This window comes from Crinia signifera, chromosome 6, assembly GCF_055691185.1.
Source record: "Crinia signifera chromosome 6, ASM5569118v1, whole genome shotgun sequence".
In the NCBI taxonomy this organism is placed as follows: domain Eukaryota; kingdom Metazoa; phylum Chordata; class Amphibia; order Anura; family Myobatrachidae; genus Crinia; species Crinia signifera.
In genome coordinates this window covers 13,811,864-13,832,111 of record NC_139222.1, presented here as the reverse complement: position 1 = coordinate 13,832,111, position 20,248 = coordinate 13,811,864, and the positions used below count along the sequence as shown (strand labels likewise).

The following is a 20,248-nucleotide window of genomic DNA, read 5'->3' as shown; positions in this document are numbered from 1 at the left end:
CGTCGGGAGCAGTCGGAGGCCAGTGTGTGAGGGATGTCGGGAGCAGTCGGAGGCCGGTGTCTGCGGGACGTAGGGAGCAGTCGGAGGCCGGTGTCTGAGGGACGTCGGGAGCAGTCGGAGGCCGGTGTCTGAGGGACGTAGGGAGCAGTCGGAGGCCGGTGTCTGAGGGACGTCGGGAGCAGTCGGAGGCCGGTGTCTGGGGGACGTCGGGAGCAGTCGGAGGCCGGTGTCTGGGGACGTCGGGAGCAGTCGGAGGCCGGTGTGTGAGGGACACAGGGAGGAGTCGGAGGCCGGTGTCTGAGGGACACAGGGAGGAGTCGGAGGCCGGTGTCTGAGGGACACAGGGAGGAGTCGGAGGCCAGTGTGTGAGGGACATTGGGAGCAGTCGGAGGCCAGTGTGTGAGGGACACAGGGAGGAGTCGGAGGCCGGTGTCTGAGGGACGTCAGGAGCAGCTGGAGGCCGGTGTGTGAGGGACACAGGGATCGGTCGGAGGCTGGTGTCTGAGGGACGTAGGGAGCAGTTGGAGGCCGGTGTCTGAGGGACGTCGGGAGCAGTCGGAGGCTGGTGTCTGAAAGACGTCGGGAGCAGTCGGAGGCCGGTGTCTGAGGGACGTCGGGAGCAGTCGGAGGCCGGTGTCTGAGGGACGTCGGGAGCAGTCGGAGGCCGGTGTCTGAGGGACGTAGGGAGCAGTCGGAGGCCGGTGTCTGAGGGACGTAGGGAGCAGTCGGAGGCCGGTGTCTGAGGGACGTAGGGAGCAGTCGGAGGCCGGTGTCTGATAGATGTCGGAGGCCGGTGTCTGAGGGACACAGGGAGCAGTCAGAGGCCAGTGTGTGAGGGACACAGGGAGGAGTCGGAGGCCGGTGTCTGAGGGACATTGGGAGCAGTCGGAGGCCGGTGTCTGAGGGACATTGGGAGCAGTCGGAGGCTGGTGTCTAAGGGACATAGGGAGCAGTCAGAGGCTGGTGTGTGAGGGACGTAGGGAGCAGTCGGAGGCCGGTGTCTGGGGACATGATTGTTACACCAGTCACCGCAGGCTCAGAGTAGCCAGACTTACTCCGCAGCTACGATGAATACAGGCACATCCAGCCTGTTGCGGACCTCCCACACACTCCCCTAAAACGCTTGGGTATGCCTGCCTGACCCTCCCAGCATTTTTCTGGCACTTTCAAAAAAACGGACGGTTACCACCCTTAGACGCCAGCTCCTGTCAATCACTTTGGAAACAGCTTGCGAATAGAACAAGTAGGAGTTCCACGCTGCACAACTTCTTGCATGCCTGCTAAGGGCCTTATGTATGTGCAGTCTATAGATAATCAAATTGCGATCAGGTCTGAATTACCCCAATAATGTATGGTCATCTATTTTAGGAGTACAGGAATTAGAATCTTTATAATCCACTATGGGTCAAATGTATTAAGCTTGAACAAGCAATAAAGTGGAGAGCGATAAAGAGTACCAGCCAATCTGCCCCTAACTGTCATTTTGCAAACACATAATGTAACATGACCGTTAGGAGCTGATTGGCTCTTTTCATCACTTGCTGCTGCTGGAATTTTGACCACAAACCCCTCTATGAAAGAAATCACCACACTTATGTCACCAGGGCATCATACTTTATTTTCTTTCTCTACATTCTCCTGATGTGCAACAAGATGGTGTGTAAAACATTTCCCACATGCAGAACATGAATATTGCTGCACACCATTGTGATCCTCTGATGCTTGATAAGAGATGTTTCCATATTTCCACAGTAAGAACAGGAAAATGGGTTCTCGACCATGTTACACCTTTCACAGGAGAGATGTTTTTTTTTTTTTTTAGTGCAAAACATTTGCCACACTAAGAGCATGGAAGTGGATTTGCACCCGTGTGACATCTCTCATGTCGAACCAGAGCTGACTTAAGTGTAAAACATTTCCCACACTCAGCGCATGAAAATGGCTTTTCTCCTTTGTGACACATCTCATGTGAAAGAAGATGGAATTTCTGTGTAAAGCATTTCCCACACTCGACGCATGAAAATGGCTTCTCACCTGTGTGAATTTTCTCATGTGTAACTAGAGCGGATTTATTTGTAAAACATTTCCCACACTCCGAACATGAAAATGGTTTCTCTCCTGTGTGACACCTGTCATGTGAAAGAAGATGCGCTTTCTGTGTAAAACATTTCCCACACTCCGTGCATGAAAATGGCCTCTCACCGGTGTGAAATCTCTCATGTGTAACTAGAGCTGATTTACGTGTAAAACATTTCCCGCACTCAAAACATGCAAATGGCTTCTCTCCTTTGTGACATTTCTCATGTGAAAGAAGATGGGATTTTTGTGAAAAACATTTCCCACACTCAGAACATGAAAATGGCTTCTCTCCTGTGTGACACCTCTCATGTAAAAGAAGATATGATTTCTGTATAAAACATTTCCCACACACACCGCATGAAAACAGCTTCTCTCCGGTGTGATTTTTCTCATGTGTAACTAGAGCTGATTTATTTGTAAAACGTCTCCCACACTCTGCACATATAAATGGCTTCTCTCCCGTGTGCCTTTTCTCATGTCTAACCAGAGTTGATTTCTGGGTAAAACATTTCCCGCACTCAGAACATGAAAATGGCTTCTCCCCTGTGTGAGTACTCTGATGCCTAACAAGATCGGAGTTGTGAGTAAAAGATTGCTCACACTCAGAACATGGAAACTGTTTTCCTGTGTGAGCTTTCTGGTGTTTGTAGAGAGAGGATTTCCATGTAAAACATTTCCCACACTCAGAGCATGGGAATGTTTTCTCACGAGCGGATTTGTCAATACAATATTTCCCCGACTCAGAGCATATAAACAGCTTCTCGCCTTCCATAGCTGGTGCATGGGTAATACTTTTTGCATTCTGTTTATCACCTATAGAACAAGAAAGTGGTGTAATAGATGTACCAATATCAGAGTTATTAGAATCGTCCTCATGCTTAGAGGGGTGAAATATTTTTGCACTGTGAAGTACTGCTGGGGTAGATGAGTGTGCTCCTGGATCTCCTGTGATGCAGTTTTCTTCCGATTCACAATCTCGGGATAAAAGGAGATGTTCCTCCGAAATTCCGCAGTCACATCCAGCTGTTGGAACAAAAATAAATAGATGGACATATGAATGATCCCCCATAATAAACTTAATCTTAAAATACATTAAAAGTCACCAAATTACCATCAAACAAATAACTTCAAGGTACACAAACACTTGCTCCTTATGTACAGTTAGACCAGCTCTGACCTGTTGAGGCATTAACTCTACAACTCACCTGTACCTGGTACCAGGATGCCTCCAATCATTTAACTCTGGTAAGTTGTGAGATACAGCCGCTGATTGAGACCTCGTCCATCCGGTATGACCGGCAATAGCACTAGAAACTAGCAGTTAGCCAGCACAGAGCTTAGGGCAGGCTGGGTAATATAGGGAGAAACTCCTAATGAAAAGAACCATAAAAAGCTAATCACCGCAGCTGGTCAGCCAGACACACAGGCTAATGGCCTACTTATGACAGGTGAGCCTGCACATATAGAAGTCAGGCTGCAGTAACACAGACCTGTCAGGCAGCTAGTAACAGTACTCAACTCTTGACAAGGGGGTGAAGGGGACCTGGCAAGCTGGTACAAACAACAAACAGAAACGGATCCTAAAAGTCCCTCTGTAGCGCGGAGACATCCCCTGCTCTACATCATTAATGAATTTGTTAAACAGAAGAGGCCCCAACACGGAACCCTGTGGTACTCCGCTTCCTACTGGTATCCAACCACCCTCTGTTCCCTATCCTGCAGCCACTTTCTTACCCAGCAGCAGATTTTTAACCTCCTAGTCCCGAATCCCCCATTTTATTAACCCTTCGAGTGCCAGGTGAAATTGTCAAAAATGTGTGAGAATATCGGCAAGCAAACATTTGTATTTGTCATAATGACCTGTAATGTTTACTTTATATAGGAAATAAAAGGGGGGTATTCAATCTCGAGTGCTATTTCCGACAGGGGAAATATTCAAGGCTGCCGTTTCTGACAGCACTGAAGACGGATCTCGTCAAAACAGATCCAACATTAAAACCAGTCGGATCTGTTTTGTCGGAAACGTCTGTGGAGTGTCGCACTCACGGCCGTTTTGCGTCAATCCACGGCCGTTTTGCGTCAATCCACGGCCGTTTTTGACGGCACGCCCCCTTTTTGCCATTCATCAGGCGGAATGTTGAATTCCACCTGGCGAGAAACTGTCAAGTAGGGTGTAATCGGGCCAGGATTTTCACTGTCGGATTCCGTGTTTGAATGCCCCCCCATAATCTTTTTTTACACAACATTTTTTATTTGAGTTTATATAACAAATGTAAGCGACGCTGGCATTTTTAGGGGATATTTTGAACCTCTCTCACAGGATTCGGTATGAAATCCCGACAGCTATTGACCGACGGTCAAAATCCCGACAAGGTCAAAAATCCTGACATTTAAAATCCCGACAAGGTCAAACTACCGACATATAGAATGTAGACCGGAGAAAAAGTCAACATGACTGTCGGTCGACAGGTCGCGAGGTTGACATGGGGTTTTTCACTGTTTTTATCTGAATGTCAACACAGTCGACATGGACACAGTTGGAAGTCAACCGCTGCGCTCGGCACACTATTTTATTCTCACGTCACACCCTAGTGGATGGTAGGGCATGAAATACCGCCTGTCGGCACATGTTGGGTCGAAAAAAACAGTGAAAAAACCCACGTCAACCTCGCGACCGAAAGTCATGTTGACTTTTTCACCTGTACATTCTATATGTCGGTATTTTGACCTTGTCAGGATTTTAAATGTCGGGATTTTGACTGCATCCCCTCTCACAGAGATGTTGGCACCAAAAGGGTTAATCAGCCTCTTATGCGGCACAGCGTCAAACACCTTTGCAAAATCAGAGGACATTACCCTGAAAGGACGGACGTAGTGCCTAACAATGTTTAAGTAAGTGGCACGCACCAAATTATTTACCATCCATATAAATGACCAAAGCATCGCACTCATACCCCCAAGACTGTGACTATTAGAAGTTTGCGGAGATATTGGATTCCTAAGCCAATTGTGCCCTCCCTACCCCATCAGCGCTCATTCAACATCGTAACGCCAACATCGGACCCCTTGCTGGGGGATTCAGGTAGCGTTCACATGGAGGAGCGATGTTTGGCGTCTCTGCGTGTGTCAATTTCGATCAACATAACAGAACCAGGTGGTTCGTTTGAATAGAATAGCATATTAATGGATTTTTATTGCAAGAAATGTTTGTTCATCAATTGCATTTTTATTGTTTTCTAAACTGTAAAGGTAAGAATTTCATATAAAACAATATATGTTACTGTGTATGTGATATTACTATGCCATCTCTTTGTATAGCGCTTGTGTCCCCGCCAATCATTTCAATTTGTGCCAGAGCAGCCTTCCTGTTGGCTCGTTCTGTTGGATACCGTATATACTCGAGTATAAGTTGACCCGAATATAAGCCGAGGCACCTAATTTTACCACAAAAAACTGGGAAAACTTATTGACCCGAGTATAAGCCTAGGGTGGGAAATGCAACAGCTACTGGTATATTTCCCTGTATAAAAATACCAGGACACAACAGACTGCTCCCCTTGCATAATAACAGGACACCACAGGCTGCTCCCCCTGCCTAATAGCAGGACACCACAGGTGGCTCCCCCTGCATAATAGCAGGACACCACAGGGGGCTCCCCCTGCAGAGGACACCACAGGCTGCTAATCCTGCACAATACACCACAGGCTGCTCAAGCTGGGACACCACAGGCTGATCCCCCTGCTCACCCCTGGGACACCACAGACTGATCCCATGCAAGGGACACCACACACGGAGGGGGGAGGGAGCAGCCGCAGCTTACCTCCTCCAGCGTGTTTGGGGTGCGCCGCTGACTGGCTCCACGAGGGGGGGGGGGGTACGCGTCCGCCGCCGCCACTGCCCTGCCCGGCTGCACTTTAAACATAGGCCGCCGGCCTCCTGCACTGAGGACATGTATAGTGCAGGAGGCCGGCGGCCATGTTGCCGTAGCCGCGCCTATGTTTAAAGTGCAGCCGGGCAGCGAAGTGGATGGCTGGACGCAGCAAAGAAGCCACTGACTCGAGTATAAGCCGAGTGGGGGCTTTTTCAGCTAAAAAAAGGGCTGAAAAACTCGGCTTATACTCGAGTATATACGGTAGGTGCTGCGCTGCTTCAGATCATTTACACTTACAGGAAGTGGAGGAACATGACAAAAAATATCACCGCTGGGATGAACGTTTTCTTGACTGCAGACGTTCATGATGTCGGCATTGTAGGCGCGGTCGTTGTGTCATGTAAGCAAAATGGCCGATTACATGCTCTGGTGTGTTTGGAACGGATTGGATCATCTGTTTTATGACAAAAGGCTCCCACAGAGAACATTTCTAACTGATATACTACATGTCCATGTAAGTATTTTGACAATATCAATGATACCTTGGTTTATGTAAAATATAAATAGAATTTATTTTCTAGTGATACCCAAAAGACATACTAGGGGTTGGGCTCCAAGTTGAATCTCCCATTGAGGTACGCTGGGCAGAATTCTGTTCTCTGCCTGCCACTGACTACTCCCCCCTCCAAAAAATATATATTTATTTCAATGAATAAAATATGAAATTGAAGGAGACCTCATATAAAATGAATACACGCTGGTATCTAGTCCCGACTCGCCTACATATTATGTACCCTTCCATCTCTAATATGCTGGCGACTATGCTGCCATGAAGGATCTGGCTTTCATATTTGGTTGACCTGTCCACATATTAGGCCATTTTGGGACATGGTCCAATCGTTCATAAACTCAGCTTTACCAGATTGCCCCCTCTACCTCCAGCCACAATGCTCCTGTGCGCCCCAGTAGACCAGTTACTCACCCCTTCCAACAAATTGATTCTTCATATCACCTGTGCTGCTAAACTTCAGGTCGCTAAGGCCTGGAAAAATCCTATCAAGAATTACTAAACCGAATTTGGTTTGTCTCCAAAATGGAATATATTACTATATTACTCCTTTTTCCCCACTCCCATTTTCTTTTTATATTAAGATCAGTGGCGTAACTAAGTTTTGGGCACCCCCCCAATCCCCCGCCGCCGCCCCGCCAAGCACCCCCAATCCCCCGCCGCCCATGCAAACCCCCCCCCCCAATCCCCTGCAGCCTTACCTGTCGCGCTGGTCCCGGCGGCTCCGTTCTTCTTCTGCTGAGGACCACCACAAAATGGCCGCCCCCATACAGCAGACAGTTTCAGAGAACTATGTGCTATATGGGGGCGGCCATTTTGTGGTGGTCCTCAGCAGAAGAACGGAGCCGCCGGGACCAGCGAGATAGGTAAGTCTGCGGGGGATTGGGGGGGGGGGGGTGTAACTATAGCACCGCAGCCCCCGGCGCCCCCACATGCACTGCCCCCCCCCCCCCCCGCGGTGGCGGGGGCTGCGGTGCTATAGTTACGCCGCTGATTAAGCTCTGTATTAATCTCCCTTGGGTCATATTAGCCTATTAAATTTGTTACACTAATCCCTGTGAGCCACGTGTTCGTTCACTGCTTTTGAGATTTTTGTATTTGATTTTGTATATTTTTCCAATAATCTATATGATTAAAGAAAAACGTATGAAATTGAGTTTGTGAGAGTTTGTCTGTGTTTTTTTTTTTAAAGTGGCAATCATTTACATGGTAAAACCAGCCTGATTTTGCACTGTAACAGAATGCCACTTTAATAAAAAAAAAAAAAAAAAAAAACATTACTATCACAAAATCTCTCGCTGACTGACTCACCACACCCCTAGTGTCTTGGAGGGGAAATGCAGGCAATTATCCTGATCATCCATTTCTGTGATCTTTTTAGTACAGCCCACATCGTATCTCCCTGCGGGGATTCCCAGCTCTGCTTTGCACACCACGTGCACACCTACGGAGTAGCCTTCTTCTACCTCAACCTTCTGCTATTCTACCAGTGAGTAAATAATAAGTGTGCTCCAATTGATATCGGCCTCCTTGCTCCCTGATACGCTTTGGAGCTCACTTATTATTTACACCACTAACTTAATAATGTGAAGGGTCAAATCCGTCATTATCTATAGATTTAGTAATGGAGGGCAACTACATTACAGAAGCAACCGTCAGAATCACATTCTCATGTCAAATCACACAACCATAACAGTCTAATAACAATACTTCTAGTATATGACTTTCCTACTAGAACATTAAGTACTGTAATATTATCATGTATTACATATACAAATGTAACTACTAGGGAACAGAGCTGATGGCTCCTGATGTATGAAATACACCAGAGAGTGTGGGGAGGAGACTGGTCAGATCTCTGGGCTGGTAACACACAGTGACATGATGTGAGGGGGAGAGCAGGAGTATAATAGGGGCTGATGGCTCCTGATGTATGAGATACACCAGAGAGTGCGGGGAGGAGACTGGTCAGATCTCTGGGCTGGTAACACACAGTGAAATGATGTGTGGGGGAGAGCAGGAGTATAATAGGGGCTGATGGCTGCTGATGTATGAGATACACCAGAGAGTGCGGGGAGGAGACTGGTCAGATCTCTGGGCTGGTAACACACAGTGACATGATGTGAGGGAGAGAGCAGGAGTATAATAGGGGCTGATGGCTGCTGATGTATGAGATACACCAGAGAGTGCGGGGAGGAGACTGGTCAGATCTCTGGGCTGGTAACACACAGTAACATGATGTGACGGGGAGAGCAGGAGTATAATAGGGGCTGATGGCTCCTGATGTATGAGATACACCAGAGAGTGCGGGGAGGAGACTGGTCAGATCTCTGGGCTGGTAACACACAGTGACATGATGTGAGGGGAGAGCAGGAGTATAATAGGGGCTGATGGCTCCTGATGTATGAGATACACCAGAGAGTGTGGGGAGGAGACTGGTCAGATCTCTGGGCTGGTAACACACAGTGACATGATGTGAGGGGAGAGCAGGAGTATAATAGGGGCTGATGGCTGCTGATGTATGAGATACACCAGAGAGTGCGGGGAAGAGACTGGTTAGATCTCTGGGCTGGTAACACACAGTGACATGATGTGAGGGGAGAGCAGGAGTATAACAGGGGCTGATGGTTCCTGATGTATGAGATACACCAGAGAGTGCGGGGAGGAGACTGGTCAGATCTCTGGGCTGGTAACACACAGTGACATGATGTGAGGGGGAGAGCAGGAGTATAATAGGGGCTGATGCCTCCTGATGTATGAGATACACCAGAGAGTGCGGGGAAGAGACTGGTCAGATCTCTGGGCTGGTAACACACAGTGACATGATGTGAGAGGGAGAGCAGGAGTATAATAGGGGCCGATGGCTCCTGATGTATGAGATACACCAGAGTGTGCAGGGAGGAGACTGGTCAGATCTCTGGGCTGGTAACATACAGTGACATGATGTGAGGGGGAGAGCAGGAGTATAATAGGTGCTGATGGCTCCTGATGTATGAGATACACCAGAGAGTGCAGGGAGGAGACTGGTCAGATCTCTGGGCTGGTAACACACAGTGACATGATGTGAGGGGGAGAGCAGGAGTATAATAGGGGCTGATGGATCCTGATGTATGAGATACACCAGAGAGTGTGGGGAGGAGACTGGTCAGATCTCTGGGCTGGTAACACACAGTGACATGATGTGAGGGGGAGAGCAGGAGTATAATAGGGGCTGATGGCTGCTGATGTATGAGATACACCAGAGACTGTGGGGAGGAGACTGGTCAGATCTCTGGGCTGGTAACATACAGTGACATGATGTGAGGGGGAGAGCAGGAGTATAATAGGTGCTGATGGCTCCTGATGTATGAGATACACCAGAGTGTGCGGGGAGGAGACTGGTCAGATCTCTGGGCTGGTAACACACAGTGACATGATGTGAGGGGGAGAGCAGGAGTATAATAGGGGCTGATGGCTCCTGATGTATGAGATACACCAGAGAGTGTGGAGAGGAGACTGGTCAGATATATGGGCTGGGAACACACAGTGACATGATGTGAGGGGAGAGCAGGTGTATAATAGGGGCTGATGGCTCCTGATGTATGAGATACACCAGAGAGTGCGGGGAGGAGACTGGTCAGATCTCTGGGCTGGTAACACACAGTGACATGATGTGAGGGGAGAGCAGGAGTATAATAGGGGCTGATGGCTGCTGATGTATGATACACCAGAGAGTGTGGGGAGGAGACTGGTCAGATCTCTGGGCTGGTAACACAGTGACATGATGTGAGGGGGAGAGCAGGAGTATAATAGGGGCTGATTGCACCTGATGTATGAGATACACCAGAGAGTGTGGGGAGGAGACTGGTCAGATCTCTGGGCTGGTAACACACAGTGACATGATGTGAGGGGAGAGCAGGTGTATAATAGGGCTGATGGCTCCTGATGTATAAGATACACCAGAGAGTGTGGGGAGGAGACTGGTCAGATCTCTGGGCTGGTAACACAGTGACATGATGTGAGGGGGAGAGCAGGAGTATAATAGGGGCTGATTGCACCTGATGTATGAGATACACCAGAGAGTGTAGGGAGGAGACTGGTCAGATCTCTGGGCTGGTAACACACAGTGACATGATGTGAGGGGGAGAGCAGGAGTATAATAGGGGCTGATGGCTCCTGATGTATGAGATACACCAGATAGTGCGGGGAGGAGACTGGTCAGATCTCTGGGCTGGTAACACACAGTGACATGATGTGAGGGGGAGAGCAGGAGTATAATAGGGGCTGATGGCTCCTGATGTATGAGATACACCAGAGAGTGTGGGGAGGAGACTGGTCAGATCTCTGGGCTGGTAACACAGTGACATGATGTGAGGGGAGAGCAGGAGTATAATAGGGGCTGATGGCACCTGATGTATGAGATACACCAGAGAGTGCGGGAAGGAGACTGGTCAGATCTCTGGGCTGGTAACACATAGTGACATGATGTGAGGGGGAGAGCAGGAGTATAATAGGGGCTGATGGCTGCTGATGTATGAGATACACCAGAGAGTGTGGGGAGGAGACTGGTCAGATCTCTGGGCTGGTAACACATAGTGACATGATGTGAGGGGGAGAGCAGGAGTATAATAGGGGCTGATGGCTGCTGATGTATGAGATACACCAGAGAGTGTGGGGAGGAGACTGGTCAGATCTCTGGGCTGGTAACACACAGTGACATGATGTGAGGGGAGAGCAGGAGTATAATAGGGCTGATGGCTCCTGATGTATGAGATGCACCAGAGAGTGTGGGGAGGAGACTGGTCAGATCTCTGGGCTGGTAACACACAGTGACATGATGTAAGGGGGAGAGCAGGAGTATAATAGGGGCTGATGGCTCCTGATGTATGAGATACACCAGAGAGTGCGGGGAGGAGACTGGTCAGATCTCTGGGCTGGTAACACACAGTGACATGATGTGAGGGGGAGAGCAGGAGTATAATAGGGGCTGATGGCTCCTGATGTATGAGATAAACCAGAGAGTGTGGGGAGGAGACTGGTCAGATCTCTGGTAACACACAGTGACATGATGTGAGGGGAGAGCAGAAGTATAATAGGGGCTGATGTCTCCTGATGTATGAGATACACCAGAGAGTGCGGGGAGGAGACTGGTCAGATCTCTGGGCTGGTAACACACAGTGACATGATGTGAGAGGGAGAGCAGGAGTATAATAGGGGCTGATAGCTCTTGATGTATGAGATACACCAGAGAGTGCGGGGAGGAGACTGGTCAGATCTCTGGGCTGATAACACACAGTGACATGATGTGAGGGGGAGAGCAGGAGTATAATAGGGGCTGATGGCTCCTGATGTATGAGATACACCAGAGAGTGTGGGGAGGAGACTGGTCAGATCTCTGGGCTGGTAACACACAGTGACATGATGTGAGGGGAGAGCAGGAGTATAATAGGGGCTGATGGTTTCTGATGTATGAGATACACCAGAGAGTGTGGGGAGGAGAGTGGTCAGATCTCTGGGCTGGTAACACACAGTGACATGATGTGAGGGGAGAGCAGGAGTATAATAGGGACTGATGGCTGCTGATGTATGAGATACACCAGAGAGTGCAGGGAGGAGACTGGTCAGATCTCTGGCCTGGTAACACACAGTGACATGATGTGAGGGGGAGAGCAGGAGTATAATAGGGGCTGATGGCTCCTGATGTATGAGATACACCAGAGAGTGAGGGGAGGAGACTGGTCAGATCTCTGGGCTGGTATCACACAGTGACATGATGTGAGGGGAGAGCAGGAGTATAATAGGGGCTGATGGCTACTGATGTATGAGATACACCAGAGAGTGCGGGGAGGAGACTGGTCAGATCTCTGGGCTGGTAACACACAGTGACATGATGTGAGGGGGAGAGCAGGAGTATAATAGGGGCTGATGGCTCCTGATGTATGAGAAGCACCAGAGAGTGCGGGGAGGAGACTGGTCAGATCTCTGGGCTGGTAACACACAGTGACGTGATGTGAGGGGGAGAGCAGGAGTATAATAGGGGCTGATGGATCCTGATGTATGAGATACACCAGAGAGTGTTGGGAGGAGACTGGTCAGATCTCTGGGCTGGTAACACACAGTGACATGATGTGAGGGGAGAGCAGGAGTATAATAGGGGCTGATGGCTCCTGATGTATGAGATACACCAGAGAGTGCGGGGATGAGACTGGTCAGATCTCTGGGCTGGTAACACACAGTGACATGATGTGAGGGGGAGAGCAGGAGTATAATAGGGGCTGATGGCTCCTGATGTATGAGATACACCAGAGAGTGCAGGGAGGAGACTGGTCAGATCTCTGGGCTGGTAACACACAGTGACATGATGTGAGGGGGGAGAGCAGGAGTATAATAGGGGCTGATGGCTCCTGATGTATGAGATACACCAGAGAGTGTGGGGAGGAGACTGGTCAGATATCTGGGCTGGTAACACACAGTGACATGATGTGAGGGGGAGAGCAGGAGTATAATAGGGGCTGATGGCTCCTAACTCCCCCACTGGGCAGATACATTCCCTCATTAGTCTGTACTGACAGAGGAGTGTGCAGGATAAGAGGCCGCTGTAGTGACAGAGGAGGGTGCAGGATAAGAGGCCGCTGTAGTGACAGAGGAGGGTGTAGGATAAGAGGCCGCTGTAGTAATAGAGGTGGGTGCGGGATAAGAGGCTGCTGTAGAGACAGAGGAGAGTGCAGGATAAGAGGCTGCTGTAGTGACAGAGGAGGGTGCATGATAAGAGGCTGCTGTAGTGACAAAGGAAGGTGCGGGATAAGAGGCTGCTGTAGTGACAGAGGAGGGTGCAGGATAAGAGGCTGCTGTAGTGACAGAGGAGGGTGCAGGATAAGAGGCCGCTGTACTGACAGAGGAGGGTGCAGGATAAGAGGCCGCTGTAGTGACAGAGGAGGGTGCAGGATAAGAGGTCGCTGTAGTAACCGAGGAGGGTGCAGGATAAGAGGCCGCTGTAGTGACGGAGGAAGGTGCGGGATAAGAGGCTGCTGTAGTGACAGAGGAGGGTGCAGGGTAAGAGGCTGCTGTAGTGACAGAGAAGGGTGCAGGATAAGAGGCTGCTGTACTGACAGAGGAGGGTGCAGGATAAGAGGCTGCTGTAGTGACAGAGGAGGGTGTACGATAAGAGGCTGCTGTAAAGACAGAGGAGGGTGCGGGATAAGAGGCTGCTGTAGTGACAGAGGAGGGTGTAGGATAAGAGGCTGCTGTACTGACAGAGGAGGGTGCAGGATATGAGGCCGCTGTAGTGACAGAGGAGGGTGCGGGATAAGAGGCTGCTGTAGTGACAGAGGAGGGTGCAGGATAAGAGGCCGCTGTAGTGACAGAGGAGGGTGCAGGATAAGAGGCCGCTGTACTGACAGAGGAGGGTGCAGGATATGAGGCCGCTGTAGTGACAGAGGAGGGTGCGGGATAAGAGGCTGCTGTAGTGACAGAGGAGGGTGCGGGATAAGAGGCTGCTGTAGTGACAGAGGAGGGTGCAGGATAAGAGGCTGCTGTACTGACAGAGGAGGGTGCAGGATATGAGGCCGCTGTAGTGACAGAGGAGGGTGCGGGATAAGAGGCCGCTGTAGTGACAGAGGAGGGTGCGGGATAAGAGGCCGCTGTAGTGACAGAGGAGGGTGCAGGATAAGAGGCCGCTGTAGTGACAGAGGAGGGTGCAGGATAAGAGGCCGCTGTAGTGACAGAGGAGGGTGCGGGATAAGAGGCTGCTGTAGTGACAGAGGAGGGTGCAGGGTAAGAGGCCGCTGTATTGACCGAGGAGGGTGCAGGATAAGAGGCTGCTGTAGTGACAGAGAAGGGTGCAGGATAAGAGGCTGCTGTACTGACAGAGGAGGGTGCAGGATAAGAGGCTGCTGTAGTGACAGAGGAGGGTGTACGATAAGAGGCTGCTGTAAAGACAGAGGAGGGTGCGGGATAAGAGGCTGCTGTAGTGACAGAGGAGGGTGTAGGATAAGAGGCCGCTGTACTGACAGAGGAGGGTGCAGGATATGAGGCCGCTGTAGTGACAGAGGAGGGTGCGGGATAAGAGGCTGCTGTAGTGACAGAGGAGGGTGCAGGATAAGAGGCTGCTGTAGTGACAGAGGAGGGTGCAGGATAAGAGGCCGCTGTACTGACAGAGGAGGGTGCAGGATATGAGGCCGCTGTAGTGACAGAGGAGGGTGCGGGATAAGAGGCTGCTGTAGTGACAGAGGAGGGTGCGGGATAAGAGGCTGCTGTAGTGACAGAGGAGGGTGCAGGATAAGAGGCCGCTGTACTGACAGAGGAGGGTGCAGGATATGAGGCCGCTGTAGTGACAGAGGAGGGTGCGGGATAAGAGGCCGCTGTAGTGACAGAGGAGGGTGCAGGATAAGAGGCCGCAGTAGTGACAGAGGAGGGTGCAGGATAAGAGGCCGCTGTAGTGACAGAGGAGGGTGCAGGATAAGAGGCCGCTGTAGTGACAAAGGAGTGTGCGGGATAAGAGGCAGCTGTAGTGACAGAGGAGGGTGCAGTATAAGAGGCTGCTGTAGTGACAGAGGAGGGTGCAGGATAAGAGGCCGCTGTAGTGACAGAGGAGGGTGCAGGATAAGAGGCCGCTGTAGTGACAGAGGAGGGTGCGGGATAAGAGGCTGCTGTAGTGACAGAGGAGGGTGCAGGGTAAGAGGCCGCTGTATTGACCGAGGAGGGTGCAGGATAAGAGGCTGCTGTAGTGACAGAGAAGGGTGCAGGATAAGAGGCTGCTGTACTGACAGAGGAGGGTGCAGGATAAGAGGCTGCTGTAGTGACAGAGGAGGGTGTACGATAAGAGGCTGCTGTAAAGACAGAGGAGGGTGCGGGATAAGAGGCTGCTGTAGTGACAGAGGAGGGTGTAGGATAAGAGGCCGCTGTACTGACAGAGGAGGGTGCAGGATATGAGGCCGCTGTAGTGACAGAGGAGGGTGCGGGATAAGAGGCTGCTGTAGTGACAGAGGAGGGTGCGGGATAAGAGGCTGCTGTAGTGACAGAGGAGGGTGCAGGATAAGAGGCTGCTGTACTGACAGAGGAGGGTGCAGGATATGAGGCCGCTGTAGTGACAGAGGAGGGTGCGGGATAAGAGGCTGCTGTAGTGACAGAGGAGGGTGCGGGATAAGAGGCTGCTGTAGTGACAGAGGAGGGTGCGGGATAAGAGGCCGCTGTACTGACAGAGGAGGGTGCAGGATATGAGGCCGCTGTAGTGACAGAGGAGGGTGCGGGATAAGAGGCCGCTGTAGTGACAGAGGAGGGTGCGGGATAAGAGGCCGCAGTAGTGACAGAGGAGGGTGCAGGATAAGAGGCCGCTGTAGTGACAGAGGAGGGTGCAGGATAAGAGGCCGCTGTAGTGACAAAGGAGTGTGCGGGATAAGAGGCAGCTGTAGTGACAGAGGAGGGTGCAGTATAAGAGGCTGCTGTAGTGACAGAGGAGGGTGCAGGATAAGAGGCTGCTGTAGTGACAGAGGAGGGTGCGGGATAAGAAGCCGCTGTAGTGACAGAGGAGGGTGCGGGATAAGAGGCCGCTGTAGTGACAGAGGAGGGTGCGGGATAAGAGGCCGCTGTAGTGACAGAGGAGGGTGCGGGATAAGAGGCCGCTGTAGTGACAGAGGAGGGTGCGGGATAAGAGGCCGCTGTAGTGACAGAGGAGGGTGCGGGATAAGAGGCCGCTGTAGTGACAGAGGAGGGTGCGGGATAAGAGGCCGCTGTAGTGACAGAGGAGGGTGCGGGATAAGAGGCCGCTGTAGTGACAGAGGAGGGTGCGGGATAAGAGGCCGCTGTAGTGACAGAGGAGGGTGCGGGATAAGAGGCTGCTGTAGTGACAGAGGAGGGTGCGGGATAAGAGGCTGCTGTAGTGACAGAGGAGGGTGCAGGATAAGAGGCTGCTGTACTGACAGAGGAGGGTGCAGGATATGAGGCCGCTGTAGTGACAGAGGAGGGTGCGGGATAAGAGGCCGCTGTAGTGACAGAGGAGGGTGCGGGATAAGAGGCCGCTGTAGTGACAGAGGAGGGTGCGGGATAAGAGGCCGCTGTAGTGACAGAGGAGGGTGCGGGATAAGAGGCCGCTGTAGTGACAGAGGAGGGTGCGGGATAAGAGGCCGCTGTAGTGACAGAGGAGGGTGCGGGATAAGAGGCCGCTGTAGTGACAGAGGAGGGTGCGGGATAAGAGGCTGCTGTAGTGACAGAGGAGGGTGCGGGATAAGAGGCTGCTGTAGTGACAGAGGAGGGTGCGGGATAAGAGGCCGCTGTACTGACAGAGGAGGGTGCGGGATATGAGGCCGCTGTAGTGACAGAGGAGGGTGCGGGATAAGAGGCCGCTGTAGTGACAGAGGAGGGTGCGGGATAAGAGGCCGCTGTAGTGACAGAGGAGGGTGCGGGATAAGAGGCCGCTGTAGTGACAGAGGAGGGTGTAGGATAAGAGGCGGCTGTACTGACAGAGGAGGGTGCGGGATAAGAGGCCGCTGTAGTGACAGAGGAGGGTGCAGGATAAGAGGACGCTGTAGTGACAGAGGAGGGTGCAGGATAAGAGGCCGCTGTAGTGACAGAGGAGGGTGCGGGATAAGAGGCCGCTGTAGTGACAGAGGAGGGTGCGGGATAAGAGGCCGCTGTAGTGACAGAGGAGGGTGCGGGATAAGAGGCCGCTGTAGTGACAGAGGAGGGTGCGGGATAAGAGGCCGCTGTAGTGACAGAGGAGGGTGCGGGATAAGAGGCCGCTGTAGTGACAGAGGAGGGTGCGGGATAAGAGGCCGCTGTAGTGACAGAGGAGGGTGCGGGATAAGAGGCCGCTGTAGTGACAGAGGAGGGTGCGGGATAAGAAGCCGCTGTAGTGACAGAGGAGGGTGCGGGATAAGAGGCCGCTGTAGTGACAGAGGAGGGTGCGGGATAAGAGGCCGCTGTAGTGACAGAGGAGGGTGCGGGATAAGAGGCCGCTGTAGTGACAGAGGAGGGTGCGGGATAAGAGGCCGCTGTAGTGACAGAGGAGGGTGCGGGATAAGAGGCTCCTGTAGTGACAGAGGAGGGTGCGGGATAAGAGGCCGCTGTAGTGACAGAGGAGGGTGCGGGATAAGAGGCTGCTGTAGTGACAGAGGAGGGTGCAGGATAAGAGGCCGCTGTAGTGACAGAGGAGGGTGCAGGATAAGAGGCCGCTGTAGTGACAGAGGAGGGTGCGGGATAAGAGGCTGCTGTAGTGACAGAGGAGGGTGCGGGATAAGAGGCTGCTGTTCTGACAGAGGAGGGTACGGGATAAGAGGCCGCTGTAGTGACAGAGGAGGGTGCAGGATAAGAGGCTGCTGTAGTGACAGAGGAGGGTGCAGGATAAGAGGCCGCTGTAGTGACAGAGGAGGGTGCGGGATAAGAGGCTGCTGTAGTGACAGGGGAGGGTGCGGGATAAGAGGCCGCTGTACTGACAGAGGAGGGTGTGGGATAAGAGGCCGCTGTAGTGACAGAGGAGGGTGTAGGATAAGACGCTGCTGTAGTGACAGAATAAGGAGAATATTTGACTCTCTGTAATACGTGATTATTACTCACCTGTGCTGGTATCCTCCTTATACTGCTGGTCACCTGGTACATACATCTCCTCTATTTCCATATCTTCCACCTTAATATCAGTCACATCCATCTCTTCTTCTCCCTCTGTATCTTCTACCTTAATATTAAATAGGTCTTTAACCTAATTAAAACCAAAAACTAAATTGAATACTTTACTGCCATCCATTTTATGTAATTACTAGTAAAGATGAATATAAATATATTAGGCCACACAGCTGATGTGCAGGTCACATATTGGAAGTCACTTTGGTACTTGTGGACTTTCACGGCATTGCATGCCATATGTAGTGGCATGCGATGGCATGCGATTTTTGCAGTTTTTATGCATTTTTTTTATCGCATGCGATCGCATCACATGCAATTTGATCGCATGCGATTTTTAACAGAAATGCATCCAAATGCATTGAAATTAGTATCAAACATGTTCAATGGCCCCCAAATGTCATTTTTCATGCTGTACCACCCCCACTATCAACGCAAACCCGAAGCGTTATTGAAGAAACGGTAAATCCCACCAACCTTATCCTCCTGTGCGGTCCTTGGATATTCCTCCTTATTATCCTGTGTATATAGATGACGGGGACATCTCTCTAGGGTATCTCTGTTACTGGCCCCATCTGAGAACATATATATATATGTGATTATCAGATAATATGTATTTGGATAACCGTCAAAACTGCTCTCTACAAACACTACATGACAGTCTCCTCTTACCCAGTGATGTGAGGGGCCGCTGATTCTCCATCATCACGTCCTTGTACAGACCCCTGTGTTCCTCTATATACTCCCCTCCTGCATGGAAAGATAGATAGTGACATCCTGACACCTTACAGGCATCTGCCGCAGACAGTGATACAATCATCACCCAGACACATCCCCCGTTGTTACTGTATAACATCCCATTCCCAGCAGTCACCTCTCTGGTCACATCCCCCGGTGTTACTGTGTAACGTCCCATTCCCAGCAGTCACCTCTCCGGTCACATTCCCGGTGTTAGTGTATAACATCCCATTCCCAGCAGTCACCTCTCCAGTCACAATCCCCGGTGTTACTGTATAACGTCCCATTCCCAGCAGTCACATGTCCAGCCACATCCCCCGGTGTTACTGTATAATGTCCCATTCCCAGCAGTCACCTCTCCGGTCACATCCCCCGGTGTTACTGTATAACGTCCCATTCCCAGCAGTCACCACTCCGGTCACATCCCCGGTGTTACTGTATAATGCCTCAATCCCCGCAGTCACCTCTCCGGTCACATCCCCGGTGTTACTGTATAATGTCCCATTCCCAGCAGTCACCTCTCCGGTCACATCCCCCGGTGTTACTGTATAATGTCCCATTCCCAGCAGTCACCTCTCCGGTCACATCCCCCGGTGTTACTGTATAACGTCCAACTCCCAGCAGTCACCTCTCTGATCACATCCCCCGGTGTTACTGTATAATGCCCCATTCCCAGCAGTCACCTCTCCAGTCACATCCCCCGGTGTTACTGTATAATGTCCCATTCCCAGGAGTCACCTCTCCGGTCACATCCCCCGGTGTTACTGTATAACGTCCCATTCCCAGCAGTCACCTCTCCGGTCACATCCCCCGGTGTTACTGTATAACGTCCCATTCCCAGCAGTCACCACTCCGGTCACATCCCCGGTGTTACTGTATAATGTCCCATTCCCAGCAGTCACCTGTCCAGCCACATCCCCCGGTGTTACTGTATAACGTCCCATTCCCAGCAGTCACCACTCCGGTCACATCCCCGGTGTTACTGTATAATGCCTCAATCCCAGCAGTCACCTCTCCGGTCACATCCCCCGGTGTTACTGTATAATGTCCCATTCCCAGCAGTCACCTCTCCTGTCACATTCCCCGGTGTTACTGTATAATGTCCCATTCCCAGCAGTCACCTCTCCGGTCACATCCCCCGGTGTTACTGTATAACGTCCAACTCCCAGCAGTCACCTCTCTGATCACATCCCCCGGTGTTACTGTATAATGCCCCATTCCCAGCAGTCACCTCTCCAGTCACATCCCCCGGTGTTACTGTATAATGTCCCATTCCCAGGAGTCACCTCTCCGGTCACATCCCCCGGTGTTACTGTATAACGTCCCATTCCCAGCAGTCACCTCTCCGGTCACATCCCCCGGTGTTACTGTATAACGTCCCATTCCCAGCAGTCACCAC

At 51.3% G+C, this 20,248-nt stretch overlaps 1 protein-coding gene across 1 annotated transcript in view; it reads right to left on the bottom strand.

The window, feature by feature from the left end:
• LOC146010114 (uncharacterized) overlaps nucleotides 1-20,248 on the bottom strand; it is a 47,752-nt gene that overhangs the window by 25,842 nt on the left and 1,662 nt on the right. The window contains exons 3-6 of the mRNA XM_083151036.1: nucleotides 18,784-18,861; nucleotides 18,589-18,686; nucleotides 18,049-18,190; nucleotides 1,867-3,102 (exon numbers count right to left, since the gene is read on the bottom strand). Coding sequence (XP_083007162.1) covers nucleotides 1,867-3,102; nucleotides 18,049-18,190; nucleotides 18,589-18,686; nucleotides 18,784-18,817 — 1,510 coding nt within the window. The 5' untranslated portion in view covers nucleotides 18,818-18,861. The remainder of the gene's footprint in view (nucleotides 1-1,866; nucleotides 3,103-18,048; nucleotides 18,191-18,588; nucleotides 18,687-18,783; nucleotides 18,862-20,248) is intronic.